This window comes from Macaca nemestrina, chromosome 12 (assembly GCF_043159975.1).
Source record: "Macaca nemestrina isolate mMacNem1 chromosome 12, mMacNem.hap1, whole genome shotgun sequence".
NCBI classification, from domain to species: Eukaryota; Metazoa; Chordata; class Mammalia; order Primates; family Cercopithecidae; genus Macaca; species Macaca nemestrina.
The window spans coordinates 33,928,442-33,955,974 of record NC_092136.1 but is presented as its reverse complement, the minus strand read 5'-3'; the positions used below and the strand labels follow the sequence as shown (position 1 = coordinate 33,955,974).

Here is a 27,533-nt window from a genome sequence, read left to right as displayed (position 1 = left end):
ACTAGCCATATGTAGCTGTTTAAATAAATAACTTAAAATAACTAAAATTAAATAAGATTAAAATTCAGTTCCTCTGTCACATCAGTCACATTTTAAGTACTCTATAATCATACATGTTTAATGACTATTGTACTGGATAATGTAGATACAGAATATTTCCATCAACATAGTAGGTTCTACTGGACAGGGCTCATCTGGATATTACAATAGATTATCATAACTGCATTTTAATTATTGCTTTAACAATTGCTACACTGAAAAAACATACCTAAGGGCTACAGCCTGAATGTGTCCCCCAAAAACCATGTGTTGGAAATTTAATTCCCAGTGCAGTAGTGTTGAGAGATGAGGCCAAATAGGAGGTGGTTAGGTCTGAGGGCTCCACCCTCATGAATGGATTAATGCAAATTATAAATGGGATTGAGGCTAAGAGTTGACTCTTGTTCTGTCTTGCCCTCTCTTGGGCCCCTCCACTATGTGATAACACAGCAAAGACACCCTCGCCAGATACCAGCCCCTCAATCTTGGACTTCCTAGTTTCCTGAATTGTGAGCCAATAAATTTCTGTTCATTACAAATGACCCAGTCTCAGGTAGTCTGTTACAGCAGCACAGAACGGAATAAGGCACTCAGAGAAGCAGGAAGAAGAAATACATTCAGAAAAAGACAGAAATTAGGGGTTTTAGAAATGAAAATAATGGCCAAGTATGGTGGCTCATGCGTGTAATCCCAGAACTTGGGGAGGCCAAGGCAGGTGAATCACTCGAGGCCAGAAGTTGGAGCCCAGCCTGGCCAAAACAGTGAAACCCCATCTCTATAAATAAATAAATAAATAAATAAATAAATAAATAGCTGGACATGGTAACACATGCTTGTAATCCCAGCTATTTGGGAGGCTGAGGCATGAGAATTACTTGAACCCGGGAGGTAAGGGTTACAGTGAGCCAAGATCATGCCACTGAACTCCAGTCTGGGCAACAGAGTAAGACTCTGTATCAAAAAAAAGAAAGAAAGAAACGAAAATAACTAATGCATAAATCAAATACCTTGGTGTATGAAAATACCACTGAAACAGATATCTTTAAAGTCCTTTAAAGTCCTTCAAAGTCAGAGAGAAAAAATGCGAACTGAGAGAAAATTCAAAGATGTAGTACTACAAATGAGAAACTAAATTTGAACATAGATGTGGAATAGATTATAATTCAAGGTTGAGAACGTAATGAATGCTATCACATTTGAAAGTAATAATAAAGTTTCCTAAGAAAACAAATTCAAAAAGAGGTAGAATAATTATATAGAACAAGAGGCACTAGTAATTTTATAAATTGTATAATAACGGATCCAATTTGGTTCTGAGTTAATGAAAATAGTGTTTGCTAGGATATCTAACTTTCATCTTATCCTGCAAGAAACTCATCAAAACATACTTCATATCCAGACAAACTCAGAAACAGTAGTCAAAATAATAAATTTCACTCTAACACTACCCATTGGTTCAGGATTTATTTATTTCTTTAGAGAGGAGCTTCAGGAGCCTGTGGGACCCTTCAGGCAAAATCAGTAGATGCGATTTTTTCATATGGAATAGTTTTAAATACCTGGCCTACTCCCAGGCTTCCATAATTATTCAAACTGAAGGGAAATTGATCACATCTCGGTAGAAATGTCCACGATAATTAGAACATCACACACGCTTTGATTAACACAGTAGCTTTATGTCTATGAGACTCTGGTTGACATGTAAAAGGAACACCAGTCAGCCGTTATTTAATTCCTCATGTTGGCTACATGCAAATATGAAGAAAAGTCCCAAACCGAATGATACACAAATGTTGGGCCATTCTCTGAAATTTCTTTTTCTTTTTTTGCTGAAAATTTTAACGTTTTTGTGTTGATCATTAAATACATCTTGTTTGCCTTTATTTTTTCTTGTAGATAGATTTACTTGACAAATCTCCTTGAACTAAAACCCTTGGACACACTTACCCTATTACACTGCACATTCTAAGACATGACTATACAATGGCTTTTTAAGTTTTAATTCAAATACCCCAGTTTTCCGTTTATACTTTAAAATCCACTAAAATTATGATGAATACAACTACTCATTTGCCCTGATCAGTCCCAGCTTACTCCTGCTTTCCTGGCATCCAATATAATTCAGTATTTCAGTACTTTCAAAAGTGTCCTAAATAATTCACGGACTAAAGAGAAAATCAAAACAAAAATTAGTAAATATTTTGAAATAAATGATGAAAACATAAAATGCCATAAGTTATAGGAGCAGCTAGTGCACACCCTTAACTACATACAGTCTATTAGAAAAGACAAAAAAATCAATAAATTAAGCTTTTAGTATAAGAAGGAGAAACAAAACCTCAGCAAAACAAAGGAATGTAGAAGGAAACAAATGATAAATAAATAGTAATTGATTAAATAGAAAGCAGAAAGTAAAGACTTAGAAAAACCAATAAAGCCAAATTTGAGGTTTTTTAAAGATTAAGTGGAAAATCCCCAGCAAAATTAACGATGAAGGAAAAAAAGGAAAAGAAACTCATTGTCAATTGCTGATATTTATTTACCAGCAATAAATAAAAGAAGAAATCACTACAGTCATAAAAGGATAATAAGAGCTCATTCCAGTATGGCAAAGTAAGCTTATAATAGACCAATCCTACCATAGATAACAACTATAAACTCTAAACAAAACACAAAAATCAATTACGTGAAGGCTCTACAGATTTAATAGAAGCAAACAGATTTTGCTGGGTAGTCAAACTTAGGTAAGAAGGAATTGCCACAGGGTGAGTTTCCCATTTTTACTGATTTAACCTGAGGTCAACACAGTACAGTGTGGCTAAAATTCTGAGAGAAAGAAAGCCAGCCTCCTGAAGAACCTGAAGACACACACTAACCAATGAAAAGTCCAGAAAGAAATCTGCCTAATTTATGTGTGACTTTATTTATTTAAAAAGTGATGATGCGATATAGCAAGGAAAAAATCATTTTTTCAATAAATGGTGCTAGGTCAATAGGATACCAACATAGGAAAAACAAATGCATCTTTACCACTGCCTCACACCAAACACAAAAAAGTCAATTCCAACAAAGTACAGACATAAATATTTAAAAGTAAAACATAAGGGGTTTTAGGAAAAAAAACATGGAGATCATCTTCGAAGTTATGGAGTAGGCAAACATAGCCATAAAGCACTAGCCACAAAGAAAAAATTGTTAAGTCAGAATATATTTTGACTGAAATCAAAAGACAAGAAAATGAAAAGGCAAGCTACAGACTGATAGAAGATATTTGTAATTAGTTTATTTGAAAACAAACGCTTATCCAAAATATAAAAGAACTCCTACAAATCTACGGGAGAGAGGCAGACAATCCAAATCTGTAAAATTAAAAAATATAGATAGACCCTTTCACAACAGAGGTTACCCAAACAGCCAATAAGCATATAAACGGGTGCTCAATTTCATCAGTCCAAATCCAAATGACAATGCCATACCACAACCCTCTTAGAATAGCTGAAATAAAAAGAAAGAAAAATATTGTGTTGATGGGATGAGAAGTAACAACAATTCCCAAATACTCCTGGTAAGAGTATAAACTGGTACAATTGCATTGAAGAAATGGCCACAAAAGGGAAACTATCCAAACCCCTTTTAACAGTAGAACAGATAATGAATTATAGTACATTTATATAATACTATACAGCAATAAGAATAGATCAGCCACAACGATACACATTAACAAGGATCATTTCACAAAAATAATGTTAAGCAAAAGAAGTCAAACATGGAATCTAATAGTAGATCCAATGGAATCTAATAGTTGATCTCATAGAAGTAGAGAGTATAACAAAAGTAGAAAAGTAGAAAAACAGGTCAATCTGTGGTGCTACAACTCAGGACTATAGTTTCTCTTTGTGAGTATAAAGACAGGAAGGAGGCAAAAAAGGAATTACCAGAGGTTGAGGAACTCCCTCTGTGTAGACATGACCTTAATATTCATTCCTTTAATCATGCTGCCAGAATACCAGCAGGCCCTGTAGTGAACCTTCACAGTATCTCTGCTATATACTTTACCTGCACAGACACAACAGTGATATGGACTCCAGGGCTAGGGAAGCCACTGAAAAAACAACTGAAGAGGTGTCCACTTGTATCAGAAGGTGTTAGTTGCCTACCATGTTCATTATATGTTTTCTGGTATATCTCAAATTGGTTTCCTGCAGGATTTACAACAGTCAATCAAGGAAGTTATGGGAAACATTGTGGACATGGAGAAAAGAAAAAAAAAAAAAAAACGTCGGGAGGGAACAGTTGTTTAAGATAGGGATCTTGGAGAAATTCAATAGCTAATAGACACCACACCAGAGGAATTAACAGAAGATGACTTGATGGAGATGAATGCTTCCAAACCAGTGCCAGATGATAAGAAAGAAGAAGAAGCAGTGCCAGAAAACAAACTGACATTAGGCAATCTGGCAGAAGTCTTCCAGTTATTCAAGACTGCTTTGACTTCTTCTGACATGGACCCCTCCTATAACACAGATACTGTAACTAAAGCAAACCGTGGAAGAATTGGTACTGTACAAAAACATTTTTTGAGAGTTGAAAAAGCAAAAGACAAATTAGTATGTATTCCCATAAAGCTATATTGAGTGGGTCTACCTGTCCTGCCTCCCCTACCACCTTCTCCATCTCTGGCACCCTTGAGACTACAATACCAACCCCTCCTCTTCCTTCTTCTCCTCAGCCTACTCAACACGAAGAAAATAAGAATGAAGACCTGTATAATGATCCACTTCCACTTAATGTATGGCAAATATATTTTCTTCTGATGATTTGCTTAACATTTTCTTTTCTCCAGCTTACTTTATGGTAAGAATGCAGTACATAATATATATAACACACAAATTATGTGTTAAACCACAGATGTTATTGGTACAGCTTCCAGTAGTCAAAAATAGACCATTAGCAGTTAAGTTTGGGAGGAGTCAAAAGTTACATGTGCGTTTTCAACTACACGGGTGTGGGGGTCAGCACCCCCACCCCGATCCCCACATTGTTCAAGGATCAACTGTACTTTATTAACCAGTTTACCCATCTATCTTCCCCAACTGTGAACTCAAAGAGTACAGAGACAGTATTTTTTTTTCTCCTGTAACCTGAATTCTGTTGCACTTCGTAGAATTTAGTATGTCCTTCATAAGGAATTAATTAATTAATAACACACCTAAATATATAACTTTTTTTTTTTTGAGACAGAGTCTCGCTGTGTCGCCCAGGCTGGAGTGCAGTGGTGCAATCTCAGCTCACTGCAAGCTCCACCTCCTGGGTTCATGCCATTCTCCTGCCTCAGTCTCCCAAGCAGCTGGGACAACAGGCACCCGCCCCCACACCTGGCTAATTTTTCTTTGTATTTTTTAGTAGAGACGAGGTTTCACCATGTTAGCCAGGATGGTCTCGATCTTTCGTTTTCCCAAGATGATGATAGTGGTGCTTTGTTTGCCTCATTACTAGAACTGAAGAATTATTTTCCAACTTCAACTTGGATTATAATTCTGGAAAGATGATCTATATACACACCAAAGTATTCATGAAAATAGGATATATATCTGGTATATAAGCATAAGATAAATATGCTTTTTTTTAAGTAAATACAGTAGGAAACAAGGGAATATGTAGTATAGAAGCCTATAAAAACGAATTATATCATTATGTTAAGTGAAATAAGCCAGACACAGAAAGACAAATATCACATGATCTTACTCATAGGTGGAATCTAATAGTTAATCTCACAGAGAGTATAATGGTGTTTACCAGAGGCCAGGATGGTTGGCAGGGGGATGGAGAGAATTTGGTCAAGGATACATAATTTCAGTTAGATAGGAGGAATACATTTCAAGAAATCTATTATATAACATGAATTTATAGCAAGCTGGCTATAATGATGATATATTGTATTCTTTAAAAAAATGTAAAGAGTGTAAATGTTATGTACTCTTACCACAAAAATGATAACTATGTGAGGTAATGCATTGCTAATTAGATAGATTTAACCATTCCAGAATGTACATACACTTCATAGCATCATGAGGTACACAAAACAATGCCATCTGTCAAAAAATAATTATTATATGTAGTATTTCAAAAAGTTCACAGCATCAAAAATATTTGTAGGGGTGGGGGAACGGAGAGCATCAGGAAGAATAGCTAGTGGATGCTGGGCTTAATACCTAGGTGGTGGGTTGACCTGTGCAGCAAACCACCACAGCACACATTTACCTGCACATCCTGCACATGAAGCCCAGAATCTAAAGTAAAAGTTGAAGAAAAAAAATATTCAAGAAGTTTCTATCTGATATTGGACTGCTTTGTCACTTTTTGTTTTGGTCTTCCTAGTACTTATTTACTACAGGATAAAATTAGCACATACTATTTAATGTGTTCATTTTAAGTACTATGTTGTTTTCTATGTGTTAATTTTATCTTCTCCAGATGAGACCATTTTTATTACCATAGGTCTAAAAATGACAAGATTAAGTCCAAACCGACAGTAATCACTCAACAGCTATTTATTGAGTAACTTAAAGATTCAATATGAAAGCAACCTTGATCAAAGCTTTCCAGTTGATATATTGTGAAACAGGGTTTTATCCCAAACATGGTTCTAAAAAACAAGCAAACAAAAATCTTCCCCAAATGAAAAACTCCAGTCACTATTTAACAATACTAATTTCAATTTATCAAATAAAATCAGCCCAAAAATTTCAACAGGTCAGTGAAATTTAAAACAATTCGATGGCAAGAATTTCAACGAAGTTTGGCTCTAATTAAAAGGTATCACAGATCACTGTCAAAAGTCAATAACTCAGTAGTGTAGTAATGATCTGGGAGTTCTTTTTAATGTAGACATTTGTCAATCATGATTGCCTTTACACATTACTTAGCCACTGTACCTGCTCAGTTTTGAGAAAAAATTTAAACACAAAAATACAACTCAAAATACATGTTTTTTCCACCCATAAAATTCGTATTTTAGTAATAAACTCTCGATTCAGGGTTCACAAAATAAAGTAGGTTTACTTCTAATTCTTCCTAGCAGCTTTTTTGGGGAAAGAAATCCTAAGTATTTTCTGTTATTTGCAGCTCCTTTAACAGCAAACGACAATTAAATGTGTGAACGAGGTTGTCAGAGTAACACTTGTCATTTACACCGCTTAGGACAGACATTCAAGACTTCCAGAAACACTAATTAAAATTAACAAAAGCTTCTTATCGGAACTTGTCAGAGAGGTATATTTTGTCAGACACAGGAAAACCACAAAGTTCAAGAGTTTTCGCTCTAAGATTTAAATCCAAACCACCTACCAGTAGGCACTAGCGAACTAAGCCCGGGCGCTCAGCAACCAACTCATTAAGGTAAGGGATCCCATCCTTTCCGTATAACACAAAATTAAGAAAAAGACATCGTGGAGAACACGGAGTGAATTTTCTGTCAGAAATCAGAAGATAAATGAGCAGGAAAAAAAGTCTCTCCTCACACACAGCGGAGAAAGGTGCAAGATACTACCAATTGCTTGATAAGCCCTAAGGGTTTATCGGTTCACCAACCTTTTCTTTAACTCAGTGTGAATGAAGGCACTCAAAAGGAGAAGAACGTTACGTGATATTACCTACCTCGGGCCCCAAAGAACCCTGAAGACCTTCAAACGGGACACAGGTGGGCCTTTCTCACCTGGGCCCCGCCAAAGTCGACCGTCCTTACGTAGAGCGCACTTTTCAGCAATACGCCTTCCCATTGGTTGGCTCGGGAGGGACGTCTCAGTCCTATTGGTTACGAGAGCCGCGGTTGGGGCGAGGAGGCGGGAGTTTGGGACTGGTTCTGACAGGCCGGGGGTTTGCGTTCCCAGAGTTCCTATTGGGTTAACAGTGCAGGCTCTAAGATGGCGGCAGTGGCAAGCTGCGGCAGTGGCGCGGGGAGTACTGGGTCTGCAGTGGCAACAGCTAGCAAGAGCAATGTCACCAGTTTCCAGAGGAGGGGTCCTAGAGCCAGCGGGACCAACGACAGCGGCCCTCGACTGGTGTCCATTGCGGGCACGCGACCGTCGGTGCGGAATGGACAGCTGCTGGTATCAACCGGGCTCCCAGCCCTGGACCAGCTCTTAGGTCGGTTCAGAGCGGAGATGTGGGCTCAACCGAGGGGAAACTTAGGGAGGGGACCTGTCGGGGAAGCCACTTTGACCCCACATCTCTCTCTGACCTCTAAACCTTCAGAGGAGGAGAGAATAGCCTAGTCTGATTGAGATGGAGGGGAATACGGGTTGTGTGGAGACTTCTGAGCGCTGTTAACTATACATGTTTTAGTGCTCCCGCTCCCTATTTCGTTCCCTGCCCTCCAACCCCTTTTCAGATTACGGCGGAATTCGTACATGCTTTTTACCCTGAAATGCTTTCTCGTCAAGGGAAGACATTAATTTATGGAGATGGGCTTTCATTCAGGATACCTCCCTTCTGCTGTCTCCAGGCAGCTCACGGTTTAGACCAACTACAAAAGTTTTTATAATTGTGGGAGACAGGCTTCATTAGAAGATGGTGGAAAAAAATGATTTCCCCTCTTTGACCGTTAGACTGCCTATTCTCTGGTTATAAATCTTAAAACATTCTGGCTTTAAGAGAGCGTATATGTTAAAGGCGTATGTTGACACATAATCCTTATCAAGTATTCAGAGCTTGTCGTTGATACTTAGTCATACTCGTGTCTGCGTTAAATCTGTGTATGTATTTTTTGTTTATTTTTTCTATATACATTTTGCTTCCCAGTATTGATTACTAGTGCATTCCATTCGACATCTCTAAATTTAACTCACATTTTAACGAGGAAAGGAAGTCTAGTTCTTAGGCTTTCCTTTAAAATCTCTGGAATTTTTTATGAGAAGCCTGCTGAAGAATATGCTGGTTTCATAACTGTTATATTGAAAGGATTGACCAGATTAGGTTGGTAGGACAGATTTGCTGTGTTAATAAAGCTTCTAGATTAATTTCTATCTGAATGCTGTTTCATTAAAACCCGTCTGTGTTTACATTTCATAACTTTTTTCATAGTGTGTGATATGTGTCTGTTAAATCTTGTACACTTTCATAAAATATAGCTGTCATTGCTTGTTCTTGTACTTCGCTTGACATTTCTTTCGGTTATTTTCCCCTCAAAATAGGCTTTTCATAGGTTTAGTGCAGAGAAAAGAAGAAGACAAGCAACCTATGAAAAAGAGTATGGCTTCTTGCTTCTGTCATTTCATTTCCCAGTTATTTTTACATAGGTTTAAGTATTTTTCACTTAATTGTTTCAAGTATATTTTCCTCCTGAGTTGCATGGTACTGTAAACAGAAGTGATTCAAAATATCTAGTTAGCAAATATTTAGTTCTCCGTTTTTCCCTTGTGAGCCTCAGTTGATATCCTCTTACATTTGAACTTTAAGTTTGGAAGCTATTTGTAGGCCTTACATATTTTTTAATTCAATGGGATATGTAACTTCATTTACTTGGTACTAAAACTTTTCAAACGAAAAGGTTATGTTTCTATTATAATGTCTTCAGTTCCTCATTAGAATAACAAAATGTTCCTAGCATACTTCCTGGCACTTAGTAGGTTCTCAATAAGTTGTTGATTACAAGAAAAATAATGTGTAGAAAAAAACTGAGACAAGAAATTATGAAACATGTAGGATGGAGTTTCATGTTTGAGCTCTAAAACAAATTAAGTGATATGAACAGTCTCACAAAACCAGTGACCATGTGGACTGATCTTTAGGCTTCAAATTTAGTGCTCTGTGCACTAGGCTACAGTGGTCTGAAATTTTTAGGAATTCTTTCCAGGGGTTTTGACCATTTATTGAACCTCGGATTAATGATTTAACTATCATCTCTTAAAGTACCCACAAAAAAGAGAACCCAAAGCACCTTCTATATGTGTTTCTTCAGAGATACAAACTTGAACAGTAACTTTTAAATTTTCCATATTTGCTTGGAATGGGATACTCTAGTAGGGTATTTAAGTATAACAAGCTTATACTAAAATTACTGTTCCTTAAGATGATGGAAACAGTATTGGTTGTTGAATACTTTGAAATATATTTTGCATGTATGCAGTTAATTCTCAAAGTGCACAAAAGTTGAAGAGGTTATAATATAATTGACTACATCTTGAAAAATAAATATGTCCAGAAGTATTTTAGTTTTAACCTCTTAATGACATTTTTGTATTCTGATTTTCTGTATAAGCAATTTAGACTGTTATTACTCGAAAATGTTATTTGACTCAAGTTGTGACAAGCCCAATATGACCATATTGTGACAAAAGGTAATGATAATAGGATGTTATGGTGTTAGAATGGTAAGACTATGCTGTAATATTGTGAGTATTGCCTAAATATATTATGTGGTTACTGTGTAACAAGTAAATATTATAGCTTCCATGTAGTACGGTGACATTTTACTACTGCCACCATGATGTCATTGTCATTTTAAACATAGATGCAAAATATATTTGAAAGGCATCATACATGCTAATTGTTAGTCATTTGATGATACACTTATACTTCCATTACTTATTCCAGTGTTTTACAAATTTGAAAATTTTCAATATCTGCATCTTTCAAATGACCTAATATATAATGTTTTTGTTCCGACAACCTAATTTTATTATGAGATATTGATATACATTTCCCAAGTTAGCTACATTAAAATTTTTTTAATTCTCAGATTATCTAACCCATTTTCTCAGCCTTGCCCTTCTGGGATATTTATATTGTTATTTGAGGACACTATATGAAAATAACACTTATATTTTGGAAAAGGAAAGATAGGTATTCCATCAATTGAAGAGGTACTCCATTACACTTCCAGGGGTTTCCAAAGAAAGATTGTAACAGCTAAAGGATTCTGACAGAATTTCCCCCTGCCTCCCAACCCCATTCCCCATAAAAGGTATACTCCATCTTAGGACCATGTATCTAACCTGGGAGAATTATCCACAACTTCATCCTCCAGAAAAATGCTTAAAGTAAGGGTAACTGCAGATTTGACCTCTGTGCTGTTAAATTTTGATAGTCAGGGGAATGTCGGATAGGGATTTGAGGTAAACAATACTCTAGGAAGAGTACTCTGAAAGAAGCTTAATGGTAGCAGCCATTTTTTAACATTGATGTCAAAAAGTAAACACTAGTGGGCTTATTTCCTTTATTATGTTAATGTGTATCATGGGATAATATACATTGAGCTTGGACTACGTATTTAACACAATCTTGGTTATGGTATTTTACCAACCAATATAATTAGCATACATTTAAGAATAATGTATTTTTTATTGCTATGTAAAATTCTTTCATGTGACTTAATCTATAGAACTATTCATGGTTCCTAGCTTTATTTTGATTCTCATGTTTGCCCAGCCAATAATTGTGTCATAATGAAGAGTAGTCACTATGTTTCATAACGCTTGGGGAAGAAAAAATAGACTTGTTATCAAAATAAATGCGATTTAATTTGAGGTCCAGCATTAATTAAGTAGTTAAGGCTATTGCTATGAACCAAGGAAACAATATGAACTTTCTTTTACGTTGCATTTTCCCAAAAATACTTTTTTATAATTTTAAGCAAAATTATTCCTTTATATAGAGCTCTGGAAAGGAGTGGCATAAATCACTGTTATTTTTCCTGACTTTCATTTCTTTTCCCTTTTACTTTCTTTAACATTGAAGAAAGGCTTTCATATTCTACTGTATTAATTTGACCTCATTTACCCAAAATTTATAGCTTAATCAGAGGTTTCTACTGGGGAGACTGTGGGGATTGAATGTTGTTCCTTTAAAATATTAATAGTACTAATATAATTGTCTTACTATTGCACGAATTGAAACAACAACAAAAGCCCTTTCATTGTCTTATGATTTTAAAAATCGTAAGATGGGAAGATCCTGGCATTTACAAGATCTTAAATTAATTCTATTATTATTTCTTAAGTATTAAATATCTTTTCTGGTTTTAAGAAAAAATCCCTATTTTTAAAAGATGTAAAATCTTGATGAAATTAATTCTTTAAAATATCAAGCTTGCTGAGTATCTTTAACCTTTCAAACCTTTATTTTGATTCTCATGTTTGCCCAGCCAATAATTGTGTCATAATTATTGAAGAGTAGTCACGATTCTTTAACCTTTCAACATCTTATATTCTTTTGTGTACATGAGGTACTCTACTTTTATTTTTAGTAAGCTGTAAGTAAGTATACATCTTAAAGACATCTAGAAGTAAAACCAAGAGTTTATTTGCTGGCCGCGTGTGGTAGCTCACACCTATAATCCCAGCACTTTGGGAAGCCACGATGGATGGATCGCTTGAACCTGGGAGTTTGAGACAAACCTGGGCAACACAGAGAGATCCTGGCTCTTCAGAAAATTCAAAAATTACCCAAGCTTGGTGGTGCACACCTGTAGTCCCAGCTACTCAGGAGGCTGATGGGGAAGAATCCCTGAGCCTGGGGAGTACAAGGCTGCAGTGAGCAGTGATCACACCACTGTACTCCAGCCTGGGTGGCAGTGAGACCCCGTCTCAAAAAAAGAAGAGTTTATTTTGCTTAGTGGCTTAGAAAGTGTGTTGGTAATTTTTCTAAGTTAGGATGAAAGGGGAGAGGAAGTAGTAAACAAGGCCATTTTAGTAGTTTTTTGTTTGTTTTCATTACAAAAATAAGATGATTGCTTCCTTACCCTATTATCTGTAATACGTTGTAGTGGACTATTGGGAAAAGATATTTCAATTTTAATTGGGAACTATTAGTGTGAAGTCTATGTTGCTTTTGGAATTAGATAAAATTACTAATGGATTACTAAATTTAAAAGTAAGTTAAAAGCCAGCTTTCAAAGAATATGTCAGAATACTCTGTTGTGGTTGGTTGGTTGTTTTAGCTTTTTATTTATTTATTGTTTGGTGGGAGCACGGCTATAAACATTCACACTTTTAAGTTAAAATACAGCTAGACCTTCCATTTATCAAGTAAGAGACATCAAAATACCTTATACAAAGGTATCTTGTGGAAATGTTTTGAGATCATGTCTCACTAAACTCAAGTTTAGAATAATCGAGAAATTTTGCTGCTGTATGCATGTGTATATATATGTATAGGTCAAAATTATTTCTCTTAAAGCACATAGAATAAAAGTTTGATTTTTAAAAGCTTTAAATTTGTTAATAAGTTTAAGTTAGTTAATGTTACATCTTACTTCCCACAACTATCCTTCACAATGACCAAACTTTACCAGAGCAAACCTAAATGTGAATCTAGCGAATTTACATGATAGAGCCTTCTTACCTTTTTGTAAAAGAAGTTTGAGAAGATATTTGGTTGATAAAAATGTTTTTAATCTGTCCCCATTATGTCTTAATGTTCAGATTTTCTAAACATTAGAATTTTAATACACATAAGATTTTTTAGGCTATGTGGTCACTCACGCCTGTAATCTCAACACTTTGTGAGGCCAAGGCTGGAGACTAGTTTGTGCCCAGGATTTCAAAACCAGCCTGAGTAATATAATGAAACCCTGTCTCTACAAAGAACGAAAGAATTTAAAAAGAAAAAGAATTAGCTAGTCATGGTTACATGTTCCTATAATCCCAGCTATTTCAGAGGCTGAGATGGGAGGACTGCTTGAGCCTGGGAGGTTGAAGCTGCAGTGAACCATGATCGCACCACTGCACTCCAGTCTGAGCAACACGACGACACCCTGTCCCCCCACCCCCCACAAAAAAAGAGGAATTGCCGAAATGGTAAAGGTAGCCCTTCCTGAGTACCTTTCTGGGCCAGACACCTCTATTTGGTAATCACTTCGTTTAATTGGAAAACTTTTACATGATCTGTTCTCATTGTCCCATAGTGAGTGTAAAAAAAATCTTTCCTTCTCTGTCTGTCCCAGTGGAGGCCTTATATAAATTCCTTATTTGGGGAGACGTAAATGTAACTCAGGAGGTTAGATAAGAAAACTAAATCCTCCCTATGGGAAAGAGGTTAAAGTAAGAAACTTTTTAATAGTGCCTACTCTAGCTTAGACACCATAATGTCTCTTGTATGCTTACATCAATTCATCTCCTTATATGTACACAAAAAGGCTATTGTGTATTTAAATGTTTATTTTTTGCATTTAAGGGAAAGTAGGAAAGTAAGGAAGTGTGATCTAAGATGTTCAAATGGATAAAAACATTAGTGTGGCACTATAAAATTAAACATTTAGTCTAATCTTATACCAAAGCAAACCCTTTGTTCTGATCCATTTGTTTGTTTGAGACTGGGCCTCACCTTGTTTCCCTGGGCTGGAGTGCAGTTGCGCGAACACTGCTCACTGCAGCCAGACTTCCCATGCTTAATTGATCCTCCTGCCACAGCCCCCCAAGTAGCTGGGACTACAGGTGCCAGCACGCCTTGCTAATTTTTGTATTTTTTGTAGAGATGGAGTTTTGCTGTGTTGTCCAGGCTTGTCTCAAACTCTTGAGCTAAAGTGATCTGCTCACCTTGTCCTCCCAAAGTGCTGGGATTATAGCCATGAGCCACCACACCCGGACCTGATCCTTTTTGATGGCTATCATGATATATATATATCAGCTTATGTTTATCTTTTCATCTGAAAATTAAAGTTATCCTATGTAGTCTGATATGACTTTAAATGCTATAATGAAGGAACCTGTCTAAATGTAAACTTATGAAGTCTTATAAATATATAAACTTAAACATTGAAACATTTAAATATACTAGGTATTTTCATTATTTCCTTCCTTAAGAGTTTGAAATGTTCTACATATTGTCATAAAATTGATGTTTAGCCTCACTGTAAATCGCTTAGCATAAGTCTTATGTTGCATATTATTCTAGGTGCACGTGTGTTACCAGATTTCAAACTGTTTAAAACATAATAGTTATGCTTTTTTTGCAAGGCAAAAAATAAACACTATCAAAGGAACTTTTTTTTTGTTTTGAGACAGAGTCTTGCTCTGTGGCCCAGGCTGGAGTGCAGTGGCATGATTTCAGCTCACTGCAACCTATGCCTCCCGGGTTCAAGCGATTGTCCTGCCTCAGCCCTCCTGAGTAGCTGGGATTATAGGAGCGGGCCACCACATCTGGCTAATGGGGTTTTGCCATGTTGGCCAGGATGGTCTCGAACTCCTGAGCTCATGTGAACTGCCTGCCTTGGCCTCCCAAAGGGCTAGGATTTCAGGTGTGAGCCACCGTACCCAGCCTATCAAAGGAACTTTTGTTACTAAGTTTTTCTACATGACAAATGTGACTACAAAACTTTTTTGTGGAAAGTTCTTTATTGGTGTTCTAAATGTTTCTTTCAGATTTGTATACAAAAACCAAACAATTAACATTGACTCCAGTTGTCCAACAACTTAGAGTATTTTTTATTTTCTGGAGTCTTACTCTGTCGCCCAGGCTGGAGTGCAGTGGTGCGATCTCAGCTCACTGCAGCCTCCCTCTCCTGGGTTCAAGCAATTCTCCCGCCTCAGCCTCCCAAGTAGCTGGGACTACAGGCGCCCACCACCATGCCTGGCTAATTTTTTTTTGTATTAAAATTTTAGTGGAGACTGGATTTCACTATATTGGCCGGGCTGGTCTCGAACTCCTGACCTCATGATCCACCCGTCTTGGCCTCCCAAAGTGCTGGGATTACAGGCGTGAGCCACCGCACCTGGCCTAACTTTGAGTATTTTTTAAATTATACTTTAAATACGTTTCTATTCTTTGATATTCAGTTTTTAAATTTTTAAGTGAATTTGTGTTTGAGATATTAATTAAAATGGTACTAGTTTTACAAATGGAGTGAACAGCAAAGTATTAGTACTCAAATGTCTTAGTGTAGTTCTAAGTTCTTTAATTTTTTTTTTTTTTTTTTTTTTTTTTTTTTTTTGAGACAGAGTTCCGCTCTTGTTGCCCAGACTGGAGTGCAATGGTGCAATCTTGGCTCACTGCAACCTCCACCTCCCTGTTTCAAGCAATTCTCCTGCCTCAGCCTCCTATGTAGCTGGGATTACAGGCATGCACCACCATGCCCATCTACTTTTGTATTTTTAGTAGAGACGGGGTTTCTCCATGTTGGTCAGGCTGGTCTCAAACTCCCGACTTCAGGTGATCCGCCTGCCTCGACCTCCCAAAGTACTGGGATTACAGGTGTGTGCCACTGCGCCTAGCCTTAAAATTAATTTTTAAATTGATTTTTAATGATTCACCATTTGAATTATATATTTCATGATTATATTACCATAAATCAGATTTTTTTTTTTTTTTTTCTGAGACAGAGTCTCACTCTATTGCCCAGGCTGGAGTGTAGTGGTGCGATCTCAACTGACAGCAACCTCGCCTCCCAGGTTTAAAAAATTCTCGTGTCTCAGGTTGGGCACGGTGACTCACGCCTATAATCCCACCACTTTGGCAAGTCCAGGCAGGTGAATCACGAGGTTAGGAGTTCAAGACCAGCCTGGCCAAGATAGTGAAACCCCGTCTCTACTAAAAATACAAAAAACTAGTTGAGTCTAGTGGCAGGCGCCTGTAATCCCAGCTACTCTGGAGGCTGAGGCAGAAGAATCACTTGAACCCAGGAGGCAGAGTTTGCAGTGAGCCGAGATCGTGCCAATGCTCTCCAGCCTGGGCGACAGAGTGAGACTCTGTCTCAAAAATAAATAAATAAATAAAAAATTCCCGTTTCTCAGCCTTCTAAGTAGCTGGGATTATAGGCATGTGCCACCACATGCGGCAGATTTTTTTGTATTTTTAGTACAGACAGGGTTTTACCATGTTGTCCAGGCTGGTTTTGAACCCCTGACCTCAAGTGATCTGCCCACGTCAGCCTCCCAGAGTGCTAGGATTACAGGCCTGAGCCACTGTGCCCGGCCTAATTCAGATATGTAAAAGAACACTGGTCTAGTAATACTGAAAATGTATTTTGTAATGATGATCTTTTTTTGTTTGAAATGGCAAATACGTTCCTTTTAAATTGTAAATATATTTAGAGCATGTCCAGACTTTGTGTATATTATTCATAATAAAGAAGAAATAGCATTCATTATCAATTCTTTACTTAAAATCTTACTAAATTTGAAGATAAATATTAATGTGGCATTTCTATAATCTTATCTATGTTTACTACTTCCGTAGTAAAGTTACCGTGCACATTTAAGTCTTGAGTTAACAAGTGCTAAATATAACATTATTGGAGTGCTTAACCACAGTTATGTTGAATGCTGTATGGTTCTATCATAGAAGAAAGGAGGATAGTACAGTATATTATGGAAGTAACTGTAGGGCAGGCGTGGTGGCTCTCGCCTGTAATCCCAGCACTTTTGGAGCCCAAGGCAGGTAGATCAGATGAGGTCAGGAGTTCGAGACCAGCCTGACCAACATGGTAAAACCCCATCTCTACTAAAAATACAAAAATTAGTCGGGCGTGGTGGCAGGCACCTGTAATCCCAGCTACTCAGGAGGCTGAGGCAGGAGAATCGCTTGAACCCAGGATGGGGAGGTTGCAGTGAGCCGAGCAGAGATCGTGCCACTGCATCCCAGTGTGGGCAACAGAGCGAGACTCCCATCTCAAAAAAAAAGAAAAGAAAGTAATTGTAATGTGTAGTGTGTAATTACATATAATATGTAATTATTTTATAATAGCACCTTGAGCAAAGTATTGCAAAGGCAATTAAAATGTTGTTCACAACTGCAGTTTTAAAGTTACTGAAGTGCCTTTCCTTCATAAAGCCTAACTTTTATGTTAAAGATAATGGAAAAGGTAAATTAATTTTCTTCTGGTTTTGTTTCATTTCCAGGTGGAGGTTTAGCCATTGGAACAGTTCTTCTAATTGGTTAGTACAAAATACATGCTTTGCTCTCCTCTATCATTGTTTTCTGTTGTGCATAATCATTTTATCCAATTCCTATTCCAAAATTATTTAAATCACTAACACGACAGAACTTAAGATAAATTAGAGAGGAATTGACTTAAGTTCTATTTTAAATTCTAATGTTGATCTGAAATTGAAATAAATTAGGCAAATATATCTGAACATGTAGCTCTTATAACTTAAAAATGTTTACAGTGCATTGTGCTCCATTTTTTAAAAAAGACTAAAATTAATGTGAATTGATTTTTTTGGAGAATCTCAGTATTTAAAGTGGGATTATTACAGGGATCAGTTTGGGAAATTGAAATACTAAGTCCATCGTATATATCACATCATTTTGTCATTATCTTTTTATTGAAACACAAGTAACGATTTAGTAAATCATATTTTAGTTCATCTTTAAAGTGACAAGAGTCCTTATTTAAGTGTATAACCATAATTTCCTTCTTTCTTTTTTAGTGTATATAGGTCACAGAATCTTGGAATTGAAATAAAGCTTGTCAGTCATATAATCAAAGCAGCCATATTAATATTTAATTCATGTATCTGTAACATATCTGTTGTTCCTATTTTTGTCCTCTGATATAATACAGAATGAATTTACATAGTTTTTCACATGACACCCTTAAAATATTTGAAAATACTTATTTTTTCATCTCAAATATTCTCCAAACTAAATAGACATCATTCCTTAACCTGGTTTTATATGTTAGGGTTTTCACACACCTCACTGTTCTGATCATTCTTTTTATGCACTTTCTAGTCTGGCATTCATTGTCTCTTGAACCATGCCCCGACCTAAATATAACATTCCAAATGTAATATGACCTGAACTCACCATACTGGGACTATAAAATAAGCATGTTAATCTAGACAAAGTTATTAGTGCCAGGCACCAAAACATGACTTTATATTTATTGACCCCTAAGGTAACAAAAAAGTAAGTATTTTGGAAGAAATTGCCCCAAGAGTGAGTAAAATACAAAGTGGTGATGCTTAAAATTTGGCATGTATGTAAGAATTTGTCTAGTAAAGGAAAACGTTATCTAGAACATTTTATTCCTCATCTATGCTGGATAATTGAAGAGTAATAATAGTAGTAGTGAGAGCTGCCTTTTGTTTAACTCTTACTGTTGGTCATGTATTGTGCAAAATGCATTATGTGTTTTTCTTTGTTTTTTTTTTTTTTTTACTTAATACAACAACCTCGTAAGATGCTAAATATACTTCATGTTTTCTCCCTTTTATACATGAGGAAATGAGGCTCACAGGGATGGGGTAGTTTTCCCAGTATTCTGTAGTTAATCTAAGAACCAGGACTTGAATTCTGTGTGACTCCAAAACCCATCTTTTTTGTAACTATGCTCTAAAGTTTTTCACATGTTTTGTTTAATAGCGATAAACAATAAAATAGGAATTGCATCCCTTTTTAGATTATTACAGTTTCAAGTAGTAAAGTAAAACTCACATTTATGGAGATTTTTTCTTTTGATGAATTTTCAAATTTCTCAACATGCAGGAATCCTTTATAAATTAATGCACAATAAGGATCAAAGTTGCAGCACTATAAAAATCCTTATTTCTCATGATCGGCATTTCTCCATTCCAGTCAAAAAATTTTGTCTTTAAAATAGAAATCAATATATAAGGAGTGCTAAAAACATCTTCAGGTGTACAATATTTGTTACATCGGTTTATATAGTTGTAGCATATTGCTATTAAAAATGTAATATATTAATTTTCTGAAAGTATACCATTTAATCATTTTGGCCCTGTGTTCTCTCACCTCAGCCATTAATTTCCTTGTTGGCTCTTGACTGTGAAGTATCTGCCAACTTCTTACCAGTCATTTACTTTCATCAATACAATATAATCTTCTGGAAATTTACCTAGAATTTAGTGCCTGAGTATCCAGACAGTAGACAATTTTTAATAAAAGCTAAGTAAAATATGTCTTATGAGATACTTATGTCACCCATGAGTCATTAAAGTAGTTTAAGGACTTTGAGGACAGAATTATTCCTAACACTACATGTAACAGAAAAAAATAACCTGTGATCAAGAAATTCTAGAAATGATTATCTCAGTTACATTTTTAAGAATGTATCTTACGGTAAATAAAGAATGTCTGAAGATGTTTATTGAGAAAATTATCTACATGTTTGGTATGAATACATAAAATACAAAAACGGTGTGTAAAGAAAATTAAGTTGCTTTTTCAAAACCTCAGCCTCCGTCCCTTGAAATTATAGTGTCCTGGGTATTCCACCCAAATATTTCTATGTAAGTAATATACATGGGAGCATTTCACACTTTGCTTTATCTACTTAATACATCTTAAACCTCAATTTATGTACATTCATATAGATGTACTACTTCATTCTTGTTAACAACTGCATAGGATTTTATTGTATAGATGTGCCATAATTTTTTGTAGTAGTTCTCTACTGAAAAATTTAAATTAATTCCATCTTTTTCTATTATTAACAATGCTATTGTGCATAATCTTGTGTGTAACCTTTGCACACATATGTAAATATTTGTAGGAAAAACTCTATAGACTTGCTTCATTGCGGCATGTTAAATTTTGTTAGCTATTATTAGATTGCTCTCCCAAAAGGTTATACTGTCATATGCTTCAGCCAACAATTATATCGGTTTACCCTAATCTCACCCTTGACAACACTTGTATATTATCAAATGTTTTAATATTTACCACTCCAATTACATTAGATTAGCAGATGAAGTTCTCCACTTTTCTTTTTTTTTTAGAGATGAGTCTTGCTCTGTTTCCCAGGGTGGACTGCAATGGCATGATCGTAGCTCACTGCAGCCTCCAGCTCCTGGGCTTATGTAGTCCTCTCTTCTCAGCCTCCTGAGTAGCTGGGACAGCATTCACACCACCATGCCCTGCTAATTTTTTATTTTTATTTTTATTTTTTGGTAGAGGTAGGGCCTTGCTATATTGCCCAGGCTGTCATTAAACTTCAGGCCTCAAGCAGTCCTCCTGCCTCTGCCCCACAAAGTGCTGGGATTATTGGTGTGAGCCACTGCATCTGGCCCCAGTTCTCCACTTTTCTTCATTCCCAAGTCTATGTGACTTGTACAATGAATTAAATCCGCTTGAAGATATGGAAGCATAGTTTCAAAATATAAAAATACGAGGATTTTAGTTCAGTGTTTAGCAGCCTAGGGTGTTACTATATTGCTCATCACTGAAAGACTTTTTTAATTCCAGAAGTAAAAGAAAATTAAAACATGAAGATTATTTGCATTAATAATATTTTACTATAGATTTCCAACTTTTTAACCATTTTCTCATGAAATAGTTTATTCATTTACCAAGGCAGTTTTATGTAGAAGCGTGTACCTGTGCAAGAGTGTGGGCTTTCAGAGTACTGTATTTACAGCTTCAGTAGCAATTTAACTATGGAAACGAGAGCTAATGGGCACTGCCAGAAAAACCTAAAATAAGTCCACTTTAGACCTTCTGAATACAGCAAAATAAATATATATGAACAGATGAAAGGAAATTCTCTGAGGAGTAAATTGAAGAACTAAGGGACTCCACTGTGTACTTCAAAAATGTAAGATGGTTGTCAATTAATAAAACGAAAAATCAAAGATAGATTTTTCATAAAATATTTAATACTTAAGTACTGGAATAGGCTTTGAGATGTTTTATCTATATTACTTTCTGACAGTCTGTTACATGGGTAAATGTGGAACAGCTTAAAAGTTTCAAAAGTTAATTGATAGCGTAAATATTTAGAGTTTACACAGTCTCTTTAAAGAATATTTGTAAAGATATTGAGCATCAAAAAGGTTCGATAGAAGTTGTCACCTATTAAAATTATAGGTGACATTTATCAATGTATTATTTTTAAAATAATCTTTTACATTAATTACATAATTTTAGTTCTAGACCTGGAAGATAAATGATACACTTTTGGACAATTAAACCTATTATCAGTGTACTTTTGTATTAATTTTTTCTGTGTAACAATATTAACACAAATTTTACAGTTTATAAAAACACAGATTTATTTATGTCATAGTTTCTATAAGTCAGGAATCTAGGCACACTTCCACAGAGTCCTCAGCAAGCCTGCAATATAGGTGTCAGCCAGGGCTGAGTTCTCATCTGAAGGCTTGACAAGGGAACTATCTGCTTTCAAGCTCATGTGGTTGTTCGCAACATTCAGCTCCTTGCTGATTGGCAGCCAGAGGCTGCCCTCTCCATAGGGCATCTCACAAGATGGTGTCTTATTCCTTCAAAACTAAGAAGAGAGAATGTCCCTCAGCAAAATGTTATAGGTTTTTGTAACAGAAATGACATCCTTTGCCATAATCTCTTCATTAGAAGCAAGTTCCACATTCTGCTGCAGTCAAGGGGAAGAGATACAAAAAGGCATGAATACCAGGAGACAGGAATCATAGGGGCCACCTTAGAATGTGTTCACCACACTTTTCATAATTTTAATTCATATTATTTCCTGTAATAGCAAAAACTAAGCAGTCTCAATAGTCCTCTCACAGGATATTACAGTATTTCTTGTCAGTCATCTAAAACCTTTCTGAATTTGCTGAACTATATTTTTCTTCTACATCATGCAATAAATTCTGAGCTAACCAGCCAGAGCAATATGGCAAAACCCTGTTTCTACAAAAAAATATAAATATTTACTGGGTGTGGTGGCATGTACCTGTAGTCCCAGCTACTCAGGAGGCTGAGGTGGGAGGAGTGATTGAGCAAGGGAGGTTGAAGCTGCAGTGATCATGCCACTGGACTCCAGCCTGGGTGATGGAGCAAAATCCTGTCTCAAAAAGGAAATAAAAATTCTGAGCTTTTTTCTATGCAGGAATTGGCAAACTACAGCCTGCTAGCTGGTCACCTAGTTTTGTAAATAAAATTATATTAGAATATGGCCGTACTTATTCATGTGCACATTGTCTGCAGCTTCTTTTGTGCCACAAGGACAGAATTGATTAGTTGTAACAGAAACTGTGTGAATCACAAGTCCTAAAATACTTGCTTTCTGATTCCTTAAGAAAAATTTTGCTGATCGCTGTTTTGTGTTACTATATTTGATATTCTACTAAACTTACTTTAGAGGACTGAAATAGGACAACTGATATCAGTCCTTTAGTAGAACCACCTGACCTTTAGTCCTGAAGCATTTAAGCTCTTACAATGTGTTCAGCACTCTTAGGCAAGATCAATCTCTAGATGTTGGTTGCATATGGAATAACCAGGAACAGTACATATATAACATGCAGATATAAGAAGTATGAAAAAGACTTAAATTGAATCAAAGTATGGGTAGAAAGGTGTGATGAAGAGAAAAAATTGCTCATATGGAAAACTGTTAATCAGTACACAATAGAGGCTATCAACAGAGCATGCTTATGTAATAACTAGGTCCTTCTAAAGTAGAGAGAGTACATATTTAGGACTAGTGAGAAGGTAAGTTTGGCCTTCTTCCCCTGGATCTCTTGCTTCAACTACCTACTTGTAGAATTCACACTGTAAGACTTAAGGACCCTTATACCAGTTCCCAGAACAATAGTGTGTAAAGACCAGGCTATATACCTGTTACCCACTCCTAGGATTTTTGTTTGTTTAACTTTATGGCCAGCCAAATCTATCATGCTTCACCTCCTCGTTATCTTTGGTCATTATCTAAAACCAAATTAAGACCAAATCTAATTAAGCTGTTCCAGTGGTCTTATCTTTTATGTCTATACTACTCCGTATTTTTCTCTTTAAACTCGGTTTCCTATTTCCTTCTTTTCCTGACCTTTTCAGTTTGCCCTCTATAACACCTGTTTCATGTAAAATAAACTCTGATATCCTAAAATCTTATCCTTAAATATTTTATTGAAACATTTAACATTTATTGAGGATTTACTGTGTGCTGGGCAACATGCTAAGCCGTTGACATGTATTGTATCACGTAATTTCACAACAATGAGAGGAAGTGTCTTTATAGGTAATGAAATTGAAGCTTTGAGAGAAGCCAGGTAACTTGCCCAAGATCACATATATAGCAGCTAAGATTCACAATGAAATTTCTCATGTTATACTAAAACATGATAACTTACCTTAAAAATCCCTTCTGGGGATGTTCCACCTTCTATATCATGTCATTGCTGCCATATATTGACTTCTTAGTTGTTTTTGTTATTTATTAGAGACTATCACGATCTCTAACGTCAAGTAGGCTTTCAACACTGGCCAGAAAACTTTTGTATAAATCTGGTCACCTCTTTTTTATTTTCAGTAATCTCAGTGGCCTTTTAAACCTTCAGACATCTAACATAGTCTTCAAAAATCTAACATAGTTCTCCTTGAAGAGGTCCTTTACATCCCTAAACCACTGCTCAGTGAAATAAAAGAGGACATAAACAAATGGAAGAATATACCATGCTCATGGATAGGAATAATCAATATCGTGAAAATGGCCATACTGCCGAAGGTAATTTATAGATTCAGGGCCATCCCCATCAAGCTACCAATGAGTTTCTTCACAGAATTGGAAAAAACTGCTTTAAAGTTCATATGGAACCAAAAAAGAGCCCTCATCTCCAAGACAATCCTAAGTCAAAAGAACAAAGCTGCAGGCATCACGCTACCTGACTTCAAACTATACTACAAGGCTACAGTAACCAAAACAGCATGGTACTGGTACCAAAACAGCGATATAGACCAATGGAACAGAACAGAGTCCTCAGAAATAATACCACACATCTACAGCCATCTGATCTTTGATAAACCTGAGAAAAACAAGAAATGGGGAAAGGATCCCCTATTTAATAAATGGTGCTGGGAAAATTGGCTAGCCATAAATAGAAAGCTGAAACTGGATCCTTTCCTTACTCCTTATACGAAAATTAACTCAAGATGGATTAGAGACTTAAATGTTAGACCTAATACCATAAAAATCCTAGAAGAAAACCTAGGTAATACCATTCAGGACATAGGCATGGGCAAGGACTTCATGTCTAAAACACCAAAAGCAACGGCAACAAAAGCCAAAATTGACAAATGGGATCTAATTAAACTAAAGAGCTTCTGTACAGCAAAAGAAACTACCATCAGAGTGAACAGGCAACCTACAGAATGGGAGAAAATTTTTGCAATCTACTTATCAGACAAAGGGCTAATATCCAGGACCTACAAAGAACTCAAACAAATTTACAAGAAAAAACAACCCCATCAAAAAGTGGGCAAAGGATATGAACAGACATTTCTCAAAAGAGGACATTCATACAGCCAACAGACACATGAAAAAATGCTCATCATCACTTGCCATCAGAGAAATGCAAATCAAAACCACAATGAGATACCATCTCACACCAGTTAGAATGGCGATCATTCAAAAGTCAGGAAACAACAGGTGCTGGAGAGGATGTGGAGAAATAGGAACACTTTTACACTGTTGGTGGGACTGTAAACTAGTTCAACCATTCTGGAAAACAGTATGGCGATTCCTCAAGGATCTAGAACTAGAAGTACCATATGACCCAGCCATCCCATTACTGGGTATATACCCAAAGGATTATAAATCATGCTGCTGTAAAGACACATGCACATGTCTGTTTATTGCAGCACCATTCACAATAGCAAAGACTTGGAATCAACCCAAATGTCCATTAGTGACAGACTGGATTAAGAAAATGTGGCACATATACACCATGGAATACTATGCAGCCATAAAAAAGGATGAGTTCATGTCCTTTGTAGGGACATGGATGCAGCTGGAAACCATCATTCTCAGCAAACTATCGCAAGAACAGAAAACCAAACACCACATGTTCTCACTCATATGTGGGAACTGAACAATAAGATCACTTGGACTCGGGAAGGGGAACATCACACACCGGGGCCTATAATGAGGAGCGGGGAGGGGGGAGGGATTGCATTGGGAGTTATACCTGATGTAAATGACGAGTTGATGGGTGCTGACGAGTTGATGGGTGCAGCACACCAACATGGCACAAGTATACATATGTAACAAACGTGCACATTATGCACATGTACCCTAGAACTTAAAGTATAATTAAAAAAAAAAAATCTAACATAGTATACTACTGTGATGACATCAAACAAAATGTCTTCAAACATCTAACATAGTATACTACTTTATCTTAATCCTCTGGAATAACTTACAGTTATATCACACAGAAAAAAAATAGAGTTTTATCAGATGAGAACTCACCCAAGTTCCTAAAATCAATCCTCAAAACTTACCTCTATTCACAAATGCAAAGATATACTGTACCTTCTACTATTTGAGAATCATCTTTCATCTGCACTTTAAATTTCATCTCATTCTAACTTTCTAAGGACCTAGCAATATCAATTTCCCTTCTCTCCTTATCTTTAATCTCTTCCACTGTATTAATTTTTTTCAGTGTGTACTTTAACTATACTCAAATGTATTTTTAAGCTTTATTTAAAAACAAGGGGAACAACATCTTCCCTCTTAACCCTACCCCTTTCTCCACTATTGCTTTTTCTCTTCCCTTTCATAGCCAAACCTCTTGTATAGTCTGTACTTACATATTTTGTAATATTTCAGTCATTCCTCAATCTACTTCAAATACTACCATTTCAGTGAAACCACCTTAATGACTTTCTCCCTGCTAAACCTAGAGGATACTTCTCAGCCCTCTCTCTAGACCTTTGCTTATGTTCTTTCTTGCTGCCTTTTATTTTCCTCTTAATTGTTTTTGAGGTCTCCACTTAGCCATCTCTTCCAGAAAGTTTTCTTTAACTGCTGCTTTCCCTTTACCTACACTCAGTATTCCTTCTGTATACTTCTGTAGTAGTCTTTATTTACATTATCATGGTACTTATTACACATTTTTTTAATCAGGTAATCATGAAATTGCCTGATCACGATTACTTATTTAATAGACTGAAAACTCTGTAACCATGGGAGCCATGTAGGAGCATAATGAATGAATGAGTGACTCAAAAGCCTGGATAAAGGCAATTAAATTATATTAGTAAGAAATAGATAGTCTTGGAGTGTTTTGAGCAATTAAGAAATATGATGGATACACTGCAGAAATAAAGTAAAAATTTGAAGTGATAGAAACTACTCATTGCCCTAATCTAAACATGAGGTAATGTTTGTTACTATACTTTTAAGACTTTTGTCATAAATTTGCTATTTCACTTTTCTACTTCTTTATTTCAGTATGTATATTGAATTTGAAATGTTTAACTGGTTATGCTTAGACTGCACTGATATGAAACACTATTTTTCTACATTTTTCCTCACTTAATAGGTACCTCTTAAGAAAGTCAATTTCTATTTCTGTGCTATGTACGTGTGTAGGTGATGAAGGAGAGACAGAAAATAGGATGATTCCCAGATTTTTATCCTGGGAAAGTTTAGAATTAGGACCATTAAGTGAGTTAGAAAAGGAAAAGAATGAGCAAATATTGAGGTGAGGTAAAGAATTCAGGTTAAACATAATAACTTTTAGGTACTAGTGAAAAACCCAAGTCATTCAACCTAATAGAAAGTTAGATTTTTCTGGCATGAAATTTAGGCTAGAGAAAAAGATTTA

At 36.1% G+C, this 27,533-nt stretch overlaps 2 protein-coding genes across 17 annotated transcripts in view; one reads left to right on the top strand and one right to left on the bottom strand.

Moving 5' to 3' along the window:
• Positions 1 to 7,831, bottom strand: part of LOC105471493 (inner mitochondrial membrane peptidase subunit 1) — a 90,971-nt gene extending 83,140 nt beyond the window's left edge. For 9 of the 13 annotated variants that reach the window (XM_011723975.3, XM_071074929.1, XM_011723974.3 and 6 more), the window contains exon 1: positions 7,696 to 7,804. The gene's annotated coding sequence lies outside the window, so the exon portion shown is untranslated. Of the gene's footprint in view, positions 1 to 7,695 lie in introns of all 13 variants that reach the window. The other 4 variants (XM_011723971.3, XM_071074935.1, XM_011723973.2 and 1 more) reach the window with 3 other exon arrangements.
• A 78-nt stretch (positions 7,832 to 7,909) lies between these two features.
• Positions 7,910 to 27,533, top strand: part of LOC105471492 (elongator acetyltransferase complex subunit 4) — a 252,628-nt gene continuing 233,004 nt past the window's right edge. For 2 of the 4 annotated variants that reach the window (XR_003015872.2, XM_071074928.1), the window contains exons 1-2: positions 7,910 to 8,184; positions 17,874 to 17,909. Coding sequence is in view for 3 of the 4 variants with exons in the window: in XM_071074928.1 (XP_070931029.1) it covers positions 7,962 to 8,184; positions 17,874 to 17,909 (259 nt within the window). In the remaining variant the exon portion in view is untranslated. The remainder of the gene's footprint in view (positions 8,185 to 17,873; positions 17,910 to 27,533) is intronic. The other 2 variants (XM_011723965.3, XM_011723966.3) reach the window with 2 other exon arrangements.